Here is a 12,845-nt window from a genome sequence, read left to right on the forward strand (position 1 = left end):
TACTGGGATACAGTCTCAAAAATGATAGAATGATTTCAATATGAATCCAAGGCAGACCTTCAACATCACAGTCATCCATGTTTATGCACCAACCACCTATGCTGAAGAGGCTGAAATTGACCAATTCTATGAAGACTTACAAAACCTTCTAGAACTGACACCAAAGAAAGATGTTCTTCTCATTAAAGGGACTGGAATGCTAAAGGAGGGAGTCAAGAGATAAAAGGAACAACAGGAAAGTTGGCCTTGGAGTTCAAAACGAAGCAAAGGCTAATAGAGTTTTGTCAAGAGAACAAGCTGGTCATCACAAACACTCTTTTCTAACAACACAAGAGGCACCTCTACACCTGGACATCACCAGATGGCAATACCGTAATCAGATTGATTATGTTCCCTGCAGCCAAAGATGGAGAAGCTCTATACAGTCAGCAAAAACAAGACCAGGAGCTGACTGTGGTTCTGATAATCAGCTTCTTAGAGTAACATCCAAGCTTAAACTGAAGAAAGTAGGAAAAACCACTGGACTAGTCAGGTATAATCTAAACCAAATCCCTTATGAACACACAGTGGAACTATTGGGTATGGCATGGCCTGCGACAATTCACGCGGCAGAGTAACAAAAACAGTCTGTTTAGCAGCAGTGACTTTTTGGCTGAGCATTTAAATCAAGTCTTCAGCTGTTTTGAGGTGGAAACAGGAAGAATCATTATTCCAGCACCTACTATCTAAAGTACATCTCTAGAATCTGCCACCAACAGACAACCACTACCACTTCAGATTTCAGTTGTGAGACGCGCTTTCCAGAATATTAATATTCGAAAGGCAGCTGGACCAGATGGAATCATGGAACAAGTTGTTAGGGGCTGCGCTGCAGAATTAGCTGAATTTTTAATAGATATTTTCAATCTATCCTTGATGCAGTGTTCTGTCCCCACTTGCCTGAAGACATCTCTTATAGTGCCAGTCTCCAGGCAGTCAGCTGTGGTATCTCTCGATTATAGACCAGTAGCTTGAACATCTGTTATTATGAAATGTTTTGAGAAATTTGTGCTGGATTACATTAAGGCTAGGCTTCCACCTTCTTAGGACCCATGGCAATTTGGATACAGGAGAAATAGATCTGGTGATGATGCTATGTCCATTGTTCTCCATACTGTATTGCAGGGGCGGGCAATTAATTTCTTTAGGGGGCCACATGAAAAATCTGAACGGTGTTCGGAGGCCAAACCAACTTTACTTAAAAATAAAATGAAACAGTGATGTTATGATAGTTTTTATTTTAAATTTGTTAATCTTCACAAATACTAAAGAGTTTTTTGCGGTATGTTAAAGATAATCAACTGATCAACTTTAGACAAAAAGCCTGGGCCGCACTTTGCCGAAGTCTGCTGTATTGAGTTACTTAGAACAACAGGGAACTTATGCAAGGCTGTTGTTTGAGGATTATAGCTCTGCTTTTAATACCATTCTACCCATTAGGTTGTTTCTTAAAATGATCAGCCTGGGCTTACTTCAGAAGATTTGTGTATGGGGAAAGAACTTTCTGACAACTAGGCCACTGTCAGTAAGGATGGGATCTCACCATTCTTCTACCCTGGTACTAAGTTCAGGAACTCCCCAGAGCTGTGTGCCAAGTCCCTTCCTCTATTCCCTGCACACACATGATTGCACCCCACTGTATAACACCAACACAGTTATTAAATTTGCGGATGATACGATAGTGATGGGGCTCATGAATAAGAACAATGAGTTTGCTTACAGAAAGGAAGTACAAGGGTTGATACTCTGGTGTAAAGAAAATAATCCTGCACTTAACATAAAAAAACAACAACTAAAGAACTCATAATTGATTTTAGGAGGAAGAGAAATGTACACTTACCACGGTACATAAATGGCAAGGAAGTGGAGAGGGTTGGTAGTTTTAAATTTCTGGGCACTTGCATCTCAGAGGACCTCTCATGGACTATAAATGCCAACATGCTAGTGAAGAAGGCACAGAAGTGGCTGTATTTCCTGAGAATGCTCAGGAAGTTAAATTTATCTTAGCATTTACTTCTGTCCTACTATTGTAGCACCATTGAGAGTGTCCTAAACTATGGCATTCTTGTATGGTTTGGGAGCAGCTCTGTAGCAGACAAAAAAGCTCTACAGAGAACCATTAAAATTGCCCAGAATATCATCGGCCTCCAGCTATCAACCCTGGATGACATCTTCACATCCGGCTATCTGAGGAAGTCACACAAGATCCTTAGAGACTCTTCCCATCTTGTTCACAGCTTCTTTGAACTGTTGTCGTCTGGCAGAAAATACAGAACAATTAAAACTCTGACCACATGTTTTCTGAATAGTTTTTGTCCCAGAGCTATAATTGCACTTAATAATGAATTTAAAGACCACCAGCAGGGAACAGTTGGACAGTGTTACTTAGCCTGCGGTGTGGATGTTTGTGTTCTTAGTGGGGGATCTTATTTTGTTTGTTTGTTTGTTTGTTTGTTTGTTTGTTTGTTTGTTTGTTTAATTTATATCCAGAGTGACTGCATGAGGATTGTTTTACTGCCATTGTCCATACTGGCCACTCAGTCTAATGTGGTTCAATCCATGACATAGACTATAAATCATAGACCATGAAGACCATAAACACCCATCCTTTAAGAATGTCAAGTTTGACTGTTGAAGGAGAATGGGGCTCCATAAAAGGAGGAAAAAATGATTATACTGTATCTCCAAATGGGCAGAGCAAGATTTGTATAATTGTTTTGTTGTTTTATTTTTTAGGTTTGTACCTTTTTTGCTTTATTATTTAAAAAAAAAACAGAAAAGAGAAAGAAAAATGTGAGCAGTTAGTGCCAGTTTCTAGAATAATATGCAGATATGTGTAGAAATTGCTCCTGCCCTGCAATTTGTTTGTCTGGCTTCAAATGCATTGCTAATGGATGGTTGACAGCCTCTGCTGGAGGGCTAAGATGGGCAAGAGGACACATTTGGCACATTTAGGTTTTGATGTGAAGTAAAAGCATAATAGTTTCATGGAGAACAGTTTCCCATTATATAAAGTAAAAGCATTGACCTCTAGTGATTAGAATGATTATAGGGGAAAGCAGACAAACTCTCCATGTTCTTTCCTGTACATGAATATTCTTTCCTTCTGCCATGTATTGTCGCTTGTATCTGGTAAGTGTGCGTGTTGTCTAAAAAAATGACCTCCCTGCCATTTGGATCATTTTTAGGGGGCCTGAGAACGTCAACATTTGTTTAATCCCCTTTTACTTCATCAGCATGACTGGTTCTCTCTCTCTCTCCTTCTCTCTACACAGGGAAAAAGAGTCCAGACCTTGGAGAATATGACCCTCTCACCCAGGCTGACAGTGATGAAAGCGAAGATGACTTGGTCCTCAACTTGCAAAAAAATGGTGGTGTTAAAAATGGGAAAAGTCCCCTGGGAGAAGTACAGGACGTGGACTCGGATGTGGAGGTTGGAGTGACGAAGCAGCACCTGTCAGAAGGGACAGTGGAGGAGTATCCTAGTGAGGCCCCAAGTAGCCTGGAGCAGAAGACGGCCAGCTCTTTGATGCCATACTTGCGCACAGCTATCTTTTTGCTCACTGTGGTGGTCTCCATGATCCTTGTGCTTGTGTGTGCTTTTCTTATTCCTTGTCCTCCAAGAGACTTGCATAACACGTGGATTCGTAACTTGGGTCAGGAGGCAGGTAAACACCTGGAAGGGCACCTTCAGACTGATACCATGCAATAAATGTCAGACTTAAGAATTCAAGGGATTTGGTGGAAAATGAGAATAGTTGTTACTTCTCCTGTTATATAATTATGTTCTGACACTGCAAGCAGATTTATAATGAAGTCTGCATTATTTTGATCAAATATTTGACAATGCACTCAATTATTCAAATATGTAAGCAATCATTAACTTTCACTCAAGCTTATCTTGTTTGCAAATCCTTCTTTTTGGCCTTAAGGCTCCTACATGCTAATTACTTTAAGAAAGACTAGAAAACCTGCATTGAGCATTATGGTGAGTCTGTGACCACAACAGATACATATAAGCACTTTTATTTTAACAACAGTGCTGGCCAGCAAGAAATAATAAATAAAGCAACTGCAGCAAAGCAACAGGCAAAATCCAACAGGTCAGATAGATTTCTTTAGAAGTTTGAGATGATAGATTGAGGGAACAGTCTTCAGGAAGAATCTGAGAGATTTGGTGGAGTGGGATTATCCCTCATCCTCAGTCCTTTGTTCTTCTAATGAGCCTATTAAGATGAGGGGGAAGTGAAACCAATGGGGGGGATATATCAGGGATCTCCTACCAACCCTCTTCAGACTGAAGAAGCTACTTGGATGAGTAGCGAAATGTTTCAACCTAACAAAAAAGTCCAGTTGCCATGACTCAGTTTACAGATTATTTCAAGTTACAGTGGTACCTCGATTTATGAACTTAATCCATTTTGGAACGACATTCGTACGTCAAAAAGTTTGCAAGTCGAAGTAGCATTTCCCATTGAAATGCATGAGATCAGCACCTTCGGAGCTCTCAAAGGGATTCCTCCGATGTTGGGTGGAAAGCCCTTTGAGAGCTTGTTCATAGGTCGAGCTCCGTTCGCAAGTCAATGCCAATTTTTGCCAACAGAGCCTTTCGAAAATTGAAAAGTTCGTATCTACGGACGTTTGTAAGTCGAGGGTTGGCTTATTTACTTGTACAATTTTAAATGTAACTATTTAACAGCAATCTCTCTGTTTAATATCAGCAAACTAAGCTCAAACCCAGTTAAGTCCCATGAACACTAGAATCTTTTCTGTTTGAGACTGGAATTCTATAAACACAACATTCAGAATCTTCACTGGAAAGAAACAAAATAAATTTACATAAATTGATTTAATTTGTATGCCTGTCACAATAGCCACATATTTCTTCTGTTTTGGCAGGACTTTGAGTGCAGAAAAAATAATACACTCTTCTAGATTGCAAAAGTACAGAGCAGATCTAGGGCTAAAGGCTGTATTTAGATGGAAATCAGTGTGTTTTAATGGTTAGATAACAAATGAGAATGTGCTTAACATCTATAAGTAATTGAGCCACACAAGGAAAAGTTGATTACATCTGATTATTTCAATAGATATGTTCTAGCTGACCAGTTAAACTGATTATTTTTGTTTCTTTAAGTCAATCCACTCTGCTAGAAGATTAAATAGTTATCCAGCTTTAGGTCTTTTTTTCTTTTGGTACAAAAAGATTCTCATGCTGATTTCACTTGCCCCACTACTGGTTCATATAGCTGTTAATGCTGTTCTGGAATGTTTTGTGTTGTAGTGTGCTTTGTGGCATGTTGTAATGCAGGCAACATCTTTTGTTTCAAATCCACTTTAGAACCACATCAAAAATGGCAGAATGAATTCATTCATTTTCTTATATTCAGCCTTTGTTCCAATAAAAGAACTCATGGCAGCTTAAAAATATTTAAAAGACAAACACAGGTAAAAAAATAAAAAATAAAATATTTAAAATACACTACTAAAACATTTAAACTTACTGTTAAATCAAATTAATATAAGAAGTTAAAACAGTTTAAAAGTACATTATTATTATTATTATAGCTGAACAACAAGCAGAGCACCTGCTTTAGATGTGGAAGATCCCAGGTTAAGTTCCCAGAGATGGCTAAAGAATTATCCTCCAAATCCAACAGAACGTGTACCTGTAAATACTGGGTTACATGGACCAGTGGTCTGATCTGTTAGATGAAACTTCCCTTGTGCTTAAGCAGCTGCTGTTCTTTAATGTTCTTTAATATTTAGACTGAAGGAATAAAATCAAGACTATGCTAGAACAATATACAAGAAGGAAGCAATGCCTTTGGGTCAATGGCTGACCCCTAATTGGTCTTCCGTAGGCTCCTCTTTGAACATACTGCGGTTTAGCTCTGATATAATGGTTTCAACCAGCTTTTTGGTGGATTGCAAACACCAGTATAACATCAAAAACTCCTTGCCAAATTTATATACATTTATTTTAAAAGCTATTTCACAGAATCATCCCCTTATCCGAATCCTACCACATACTTTAAGTTATACCAAGGAATTGAAAGATCTTACTTTCAAATTAGGGCCCAAAGTATATTAAGGCCCTGCTGAGAATATTGCTATGGGAGAGAACTCCCTATTTTTCGGTGTATGAGACCCCCCATGTATAAGACAACCCCCAATTTTTAACCCTTGCAGCAGGCGGAGGCGAAGGAGCAGCCACACTTGGACGCCCCTCATGGCTGCCCATTGACTGGCTGCGGCTGCCCAATCGGCTCCTCCAGTGCCATTTGTGGGCTCCCTTCAGTCAGGGGACAAGGCAGTCGCGTGAGCTTGAGATGAGCCCCACGAGTGGCTCTGGAGGAGGCGATTGGGCGGCTGCAGCCACGGTCACAGTCAATGGGCAGCTGTGAGGGGTGGCCAAGCATGGCTGCTCCTTTGCCTTCGCCTCCTGGTGCTGCTGCCCATTCACCTCCAGTGCCACTTGCGGGGCTCACCTCAAGCGCATGCTGCTGTCTTGTGCCCTGCCCAAAGGGAGCCTACGAATGGCACTGGAGGAGGCAATCAGGCGGCAGTGGCGGCAGGAGGCGGAGGTGAAGGAGCAGCCGCGCTCGGCCATCCCTTGTGGCTGCCCAATCGCCTCCTCCCACACCACTCACAGGCTCCCTTCAGGCAGGGGACAAGGCAATGACGTGAGCTTGAGGTGGGCCTTGTGAGTGGTGCGGGAGGAGGCGATCGGGCAGCCGCAGCTGCAGCCAATAGGCAGCCGTGAGGGGCGGCTGAGCGCAGCTGCTCCTCCACCTCCTGCTTCGGCATACTTCCGTGTATAAGATGACACTCAAACTTTGCAGTAACTATTTTAGGAAAAAGTATCATTTTATACACAGAAAAATACGGTAATCAATTTCAGGAGTTCTAGAAAAGTATATCCGAATGCATGTAAGCCAGATTAAACAGCAAGAAAATGCCCTGCCAGTAGGGAGAGTAACTCAGATGGTGAGATGTTAGAGGGACAGAACAGTGACAAGTTATTGGCTGACAGAGCTATGTGGGTTGTGCAACCTCCTTTCTCTCCTTTAGCTAGCCTTCTTCCCTTGCAGTAGCAAAGGGGGGTGTTCTGTCACTGGTATTGTTGTAAGATTCATCTGCCAGTCCAGTTGTCGTCTTCCCTCTCTTTTTGCCTCAGTCCGAAACAAAAACAACATAGTTATATCATAGTCCGCACACAGTGATAGTAATGAGTGTATATTTCGGGGGGGGGGAGCTTTGAATGGAAGGTAAGGAATTTCTTTAAAAAATTAGCATAATTCATTTTACTCCTCAGGTGGCGTACTCTTCCCACCAGAACTTTTTGATGTAAATGGTGATGGTCTTCCTGACATCCTGCTCTCCTTCACAGCTCTGAAAAATGCCAGTGTGCTAGGTAAGCATTTGGATCCTCCCAGCTATCCCTCAAACCGACAGCAAAAATGTTCTCTTTATGCAGTTATACCATCACACCACACCGTTCGTTTCTCCCAGTGGCTGCCTGTACCTTTCAACGCAACCTGCTACTTTAAAAACAAAAATTAAATAAAATTATGTACATTGATCTCTAACTAATGGAACAAGATGGTGGAGCTGATGGGAGGCAGCCAAGATGGTGGCATTGCTGACTTTCAGCCCCACTTCCCTCTCAGTGAAGACTTCAGAGCAAATGACCGAGGAAGACAAATACAGAATCTGCTGGCCTGGATCCAGTATTATCCAGTTGTGTTGGATTATATTTTGGGTGATTGCAAGCCAGCACAGCTATTGGCCCATGAAGCATTGTGCCAGCCTATGGAAAAGCTGCTGTATCCTTGCTATAGAGTAATACCATATCTGAAAAGATGTAATTTGTACACTTTGGAAGTTGTAGCTGCAATAAAACTGAACCACCAAAAGAAGCAGAGAAGTAGCATGTTTTCAGGAAATACTGTCCAAGGCTATAGCCAGGTGATAGAGTGTGTGGAAAAGACCAAAGTTTGTCAGTATTAGCTTTTTGCAAATGGCCATGCAGGTTGTTGGAATTCTGGAAGTAGTTGTCCGAAAAAGTAATTTTTTTGTGTCCTGAGAAGACACTTGTGGTTACCTTAAGAACCTGTTATGACATCTTAGTCAGAAAACTGTGATCTGTTGGAGAGTGTTAAGCTCTATTTTATTTATGTGATTATTCCATATAATAAATATTTCAGCACTCCTAAACCCTACTGTTCATCTCAGGAAAACTCAGACAAGCAGCCAAGAGCAAAGAGCAGGAACAAATTTCATTTCAACTGATGTAGTAAAGAAATTTCCAGGAGGGCAGTTCCCTTGGGTCTCAGTTGCTGGCTAGAGGATGAATAAGCTTGTTTTTTAATTATCCTGTCATTGACTCAGCAGTTATGAGCTGCAAAGAAAACATAACTGACACTTGTAACTCATTGTGGGTTAGGAAACCTGGGAGTGCTCAGCACGGTTGAACACCCATTCAACAGCAGCTTTCTTCATTGTTTCCTGCTTAATCCGCTGTGCACATTTACACAGAAAGTGAAAGCTGGCTGAATTTAGCAGGGTTGATGTACTGGTAAGCCATGACCCTACAGAATGGGGAATTCTGGAACCTGTAGTCCAAACATGAAAAATCAAAATCCAGGCTCTACTGATAGATTTTAATATCTATTCTGCCTTTCTCCCAGAATTGGAAAATGAAGGCCTAAGGTATGTGAGTCTCATTGAAGTCAGTGGGACTTATCTCTGAGGAAATACAGTGGTGCCTCACTTAACGACAATAATCCGTTCCAGGAAAATCGCTGTTAAGCGAAAACATCATAAAGCGAAATTAAAACCCCCATTGAAACACATTGAAAACCATTCAGTGTGTTCCACTGGGGTAAAAACTCACCGTCCAGCGAAGATCCTCCATACGGTGGCCATTTTCAGTGCCTGTATAGCGAGGAATCCGTCCCTAAGCACAGCGGGGAGCCATTTTAAGCACCCAGCAGCCATTTTGAAAACCCGACGATCAGCTGTTTTTGATTGTCATAAAGCAAAACTTGGTTCCCGAAGCAGGGAACCGATCATCGCTAAACAAAATTCCCCCATTTAGACCATCATTTTGCGATCGCAATTGTGATCACAAAAAGATCATTGTAAAGCGGATTTGTCGTAATGTGGGACAGTCGTTAAGCGGGCATGACTGTAGTTGTAAGCTTGAGTAGTAAGTGGACTTCATGGAATCCCAGCTGGATAAATCCATGCCATGGCATGTATTTGGAATTCTGCAAAGAGCTTTATGGGATACCTGAAGATGACAGCAAAAGTCAGTGTTAGGTTCCTGTACTTGGGAAGAGATTTGACTACATATTGTGTGTGTGTTTCTCCTCAGGTGTCTCCAAGCCATGGGTAACTGTGATGGCCCTTTCGGGTATGAACGGCAGCACCCTATGGTCCAGTCATGTTAAGGAGGAGATTCGGAGTGTGCAGTGTAAGGGTTTGAACCTGCTGCCATTGGCAGAACCAGTCTGCCTTATTACTGGGACCTCAAAATTCCTCAGCCTTCTGAGTGCCTCCTCAGGTGAGTCCAATAAATATAGATAGAAAATCATCAGAAAAATAGCTAGTAGAGCTAGCAAAGCTAGCGTAATTCAGTGACTATTCCTTGTTGGCTGGCTTCAAATTCATTTGGGCTGCAGTATTGCACAGAATTGGGGTGCAATCAGTTTGCAGTTTGGTGCAAGTTGGGGACTGGCTGGTTTATTCCTTTTCCCAGCAACCACACGTCATATGTGCCATCAATGTCTTTTTGGGTCCCTGTAAGGAGCTACTGTTGGTTTGGTGTGGACAGGATCACTAAATTTTCGTTCAGGTCCAGTGTCTGTGATTGCTGAGATTGAAACAAAATGGTTGGCTCAGAAGTTTCCTTTACTGAAGCTGCTTAATGATCTTGAGAAAAGGGAAGGAAGTTTTCCATTTCTCAAGATTATTAAGATTTTAAATAAAGCATGAAAGAGGATACAGGAGGGTTTTTTTTCCTTTAAAGGGAAAGATCAGTCTAGATTTTGCTAAGCTGGGTCACCTAAGGTGCAGTGTGATTGCTCCTTGCAGATGAATGCGAAGATCACTCCAAATGACATACCGCACTTCAAAGCAACCCTGTTTAGCATGATCTAGACCAGTGGTCATCAGCCTTGGGTCTCCAGATGTTTTGGGACTAAAACTTCCCAAATACATATGCTTCTTAAAGTCTATTTAACACTGGAATTATCTAAGTTAGTGTTACTGAAAGTGGAAGATAAAGGAAAATTTAGAATTTGTAATGCGTTCATAATCTAAACCAGGCTTCCTTAATCCAAAGCCTTAGAGATGTATTGGACCACAATTCCCACAATCCACACTCATGATGGCTTTCTTGTCTGTGGAAGATGAGAGCTGTGTTCTCACACTTCTGGAAGAAATCATAGTGGGAAAGATTGTTTTAAACTAGTAGCATTAGAGCTCTGTACATAGGCAATGAAGTGAGAAATCTAAAATGCCAAGGTACTTTGGAGATGGATGAATTTCACAGGAGGATGTGAGGGTGAGTTGTGCCAATGATTTACTCTACATTAGAGATGATGTTTGCATTTTCCTCTACTGTGCCTCTCCCCTGTCTGAATCTGTGCTCTGGTGCTGTCCTCTGAAGATGCCAGCCACAGAGACTGGCAATATGTTAGGAAGAACAACCTTCAGAACACGGCCAAAGAGCCCGAAAAACCCACAACAACCATTAGATCCCGGCCGTGAAAGCCTTCGCGAATACATGACCTGATTTGTTTGAGACTTTTGATCTGCTTTGACTTGTAGTGTCTTTCTTGTCTCTCTCTGGTCTCCACTTCATGAGGATCTCCTTGAGCCTCCATTAGAAACGTGCTGTTTGTGTTTTTTGATAACACTGATATGGTCTGCCTCCTACAGGGAAAACAGTTTGGATGCTTAATCCATCCCACCTGCCAAGTGGAACCCTGGCAGCTCCAGCTGTTACTGTACCAGATGTGGATGGTGACAGGGTCAGTGATTTAGTGGTCCTGGCCATTGGAGAAACACAGGTATGGTTCATCTTCCCCTATACAGTGGTACCCCACTTAATGCTTACCCCGCTTGATGACGAATACGCTTCACGGTGAAGTTTTTGCAATTGCTTTTGCGATCGCAAAACAATGTTTGAATAGGGTTTTTTCGCTTTGCGATGATCGGTTCCCTGCTTCGGGAACTGACCTTTGCATTACGACGATCAAAAACAGCTGATCGTTGGGTTTCAAAATGGCTGCCAGGTGTACAAAATGCCCCCCGCTGTCTTTAGGAAGGCTTTTTCGCAAGACAGGCACTGGAAAATGGCCGCCCTATGGAGGATCTTCGCTAGACGGTGAGTTATTCAGCTCATTGGAATGCATTGAACGGGTTTTCAATGTATTTGAATGGGATTTTTTATTTCGCTTGACGAGGATATCACTTAATAGCGATTTTGCTGGAACGGATTATCTTCGTCAAGCGAGGCACCACTGTACCATGGCGGATGATCTCAGTGGAGCCATCAGCCATTTTCAAGTTTGACAGCTTCCCGGGGCTGGACATTGGAGGGTGAGGGGGAGAGATGTGGCCGAAGAGAATAATTTGCATATTGTGTTTAATTGATTATGTATGTATTTATGATAAAGTTTGCTACAGCGGGTTTTTGATAAGTGAAGAATGGTTTATCTGAGAAACTTTTTCTTAACTGAAAAAGTTTGCCATGCCCTCTCATGGCCAATTATTTACAAAAATAAAATGGGGAATGGGGTATTGATGGCTGCACAGATACTGAAGTGACCTCATAACATGGCAGAATGGCTCCTTATGCCCCCATAGTGCACAAGAGGATCTTTAGGAATGTTTAAAGTCTTTTAATTTTTTGGAGGATGGGCTGCAGAAGCAGTTCTTATGGTCCTCATGTGGCCCAGAGCCTGCATGTGTCCCATCCAGTCCTAAGTGGAGTGGCAGAGAGGAGAATGTGATCTGAGTAGAGCACTGTTCCCTAATCTGATACTCTACGGATGTGTTGCACTACAATTCCCATGACCTTCAAGCCCCAGGTTCCAGAGGGCTGGAGTAGAATATGATGGGCAGGTAACCAGCTGCCTTCCATACAGGTATTAGGCCCTGCCAGGCCTCTTTCTGGCTTGGAAAGCAGAATGAACTAGATGTTGTGTGTGTGTATGTGTGTGTGTGTGTGTGTTTTGACAACTGATGCACCCTTGTAAGGTGCTATTGACCTTTAGCCGTCATCTGATATGTGACACCCCCAACACTACTTTGCCTTGCAGCCAGGGTTTGGCAAAATACATAAGGTTAAGATCTAGGATGGACACTTCTGTCTGACAGTAAGAACTAGCAGCTTGTTAAATGTTGTGTCACACAGTGACATAGGTGCCGCTTTGTGTTTAGGGAGTGGTGTAGGCTGGGACAGACCAATAGAGTTTGCTGTCCAAGGCACCTTCCTTCATTCCATGCACACATGGACTGGCTCTCTTGAATTTCGGGGTCCTCTGCCACACCTCTGAGCAGTGGGATAGCTTAAAGGCCACAGGATGGGTCATATGGCACATTCAGCGTTGTCCTCCAAACAAAAGGAGTAACCAAGGAGCTCAAGAAGACAGGCTCGAGAGGCTGCTATTGCCGCCTCAGGCATCTGTCTGACTCTGCTTAGTGTAGGGGCTGACTTTCTGTGTGGGATTGCCCTGCAAGATAAAGAGGCTGCCTGTGCATACAAATTCACTTCCACACTTCCATGTATC

At 42.3% G+C, this 12,845-nt stretch overlaps 1 protein-coding gene across 2 annotated transcripts in view; it reads left to right on the plus strand.

The window, feature by feature from the left end:
* Positions 1 to 12,845, plus strand: part of FAM234B (family with sequence similarity 234 member B) — a 31,783-nt gene that overhangs the window by 4,951 nt on the left and 13,987 nt on the right. For both annotated transcript variants that reach the window (XM_020787898.3, XM_020787899.3), the window contains exons 2-5: positions 3,315 to 3,707; positions 7,358 to 7,456; positions 9,422 to 9,610; positions 10,990 to 11,120. In XM_020787898.3, the coding sequence (XP_020643557.2) occupies positions 3,315 to 3,707; positions 7,358 to 7,456; positions 9,422 to 9,610; positions 10,990 to 11,120 (812 nt within the window). The remainder of the gene's footprint in view (positions 1 to 3,314; positions 3,708 to 7,357; positions 7,457 to 9,421; positions 9,611 to 10,989; positions 11,121 to 12,845) is intronic.

Source organism: Pogona vitticeps, chromosome 5, assembly GCF_051106095.1.
Source record: "Pogona vitticeps strain Pit_001003342236 chromosome 5, PviZW2.1, whole genome shotgun sequence".
Taxonomy (NCBI): Eukaryota; Metazoa; Chordata; class Lepidosauria; order Squamata; family Agamidae; genus Pogona; species Pogona vitticeps.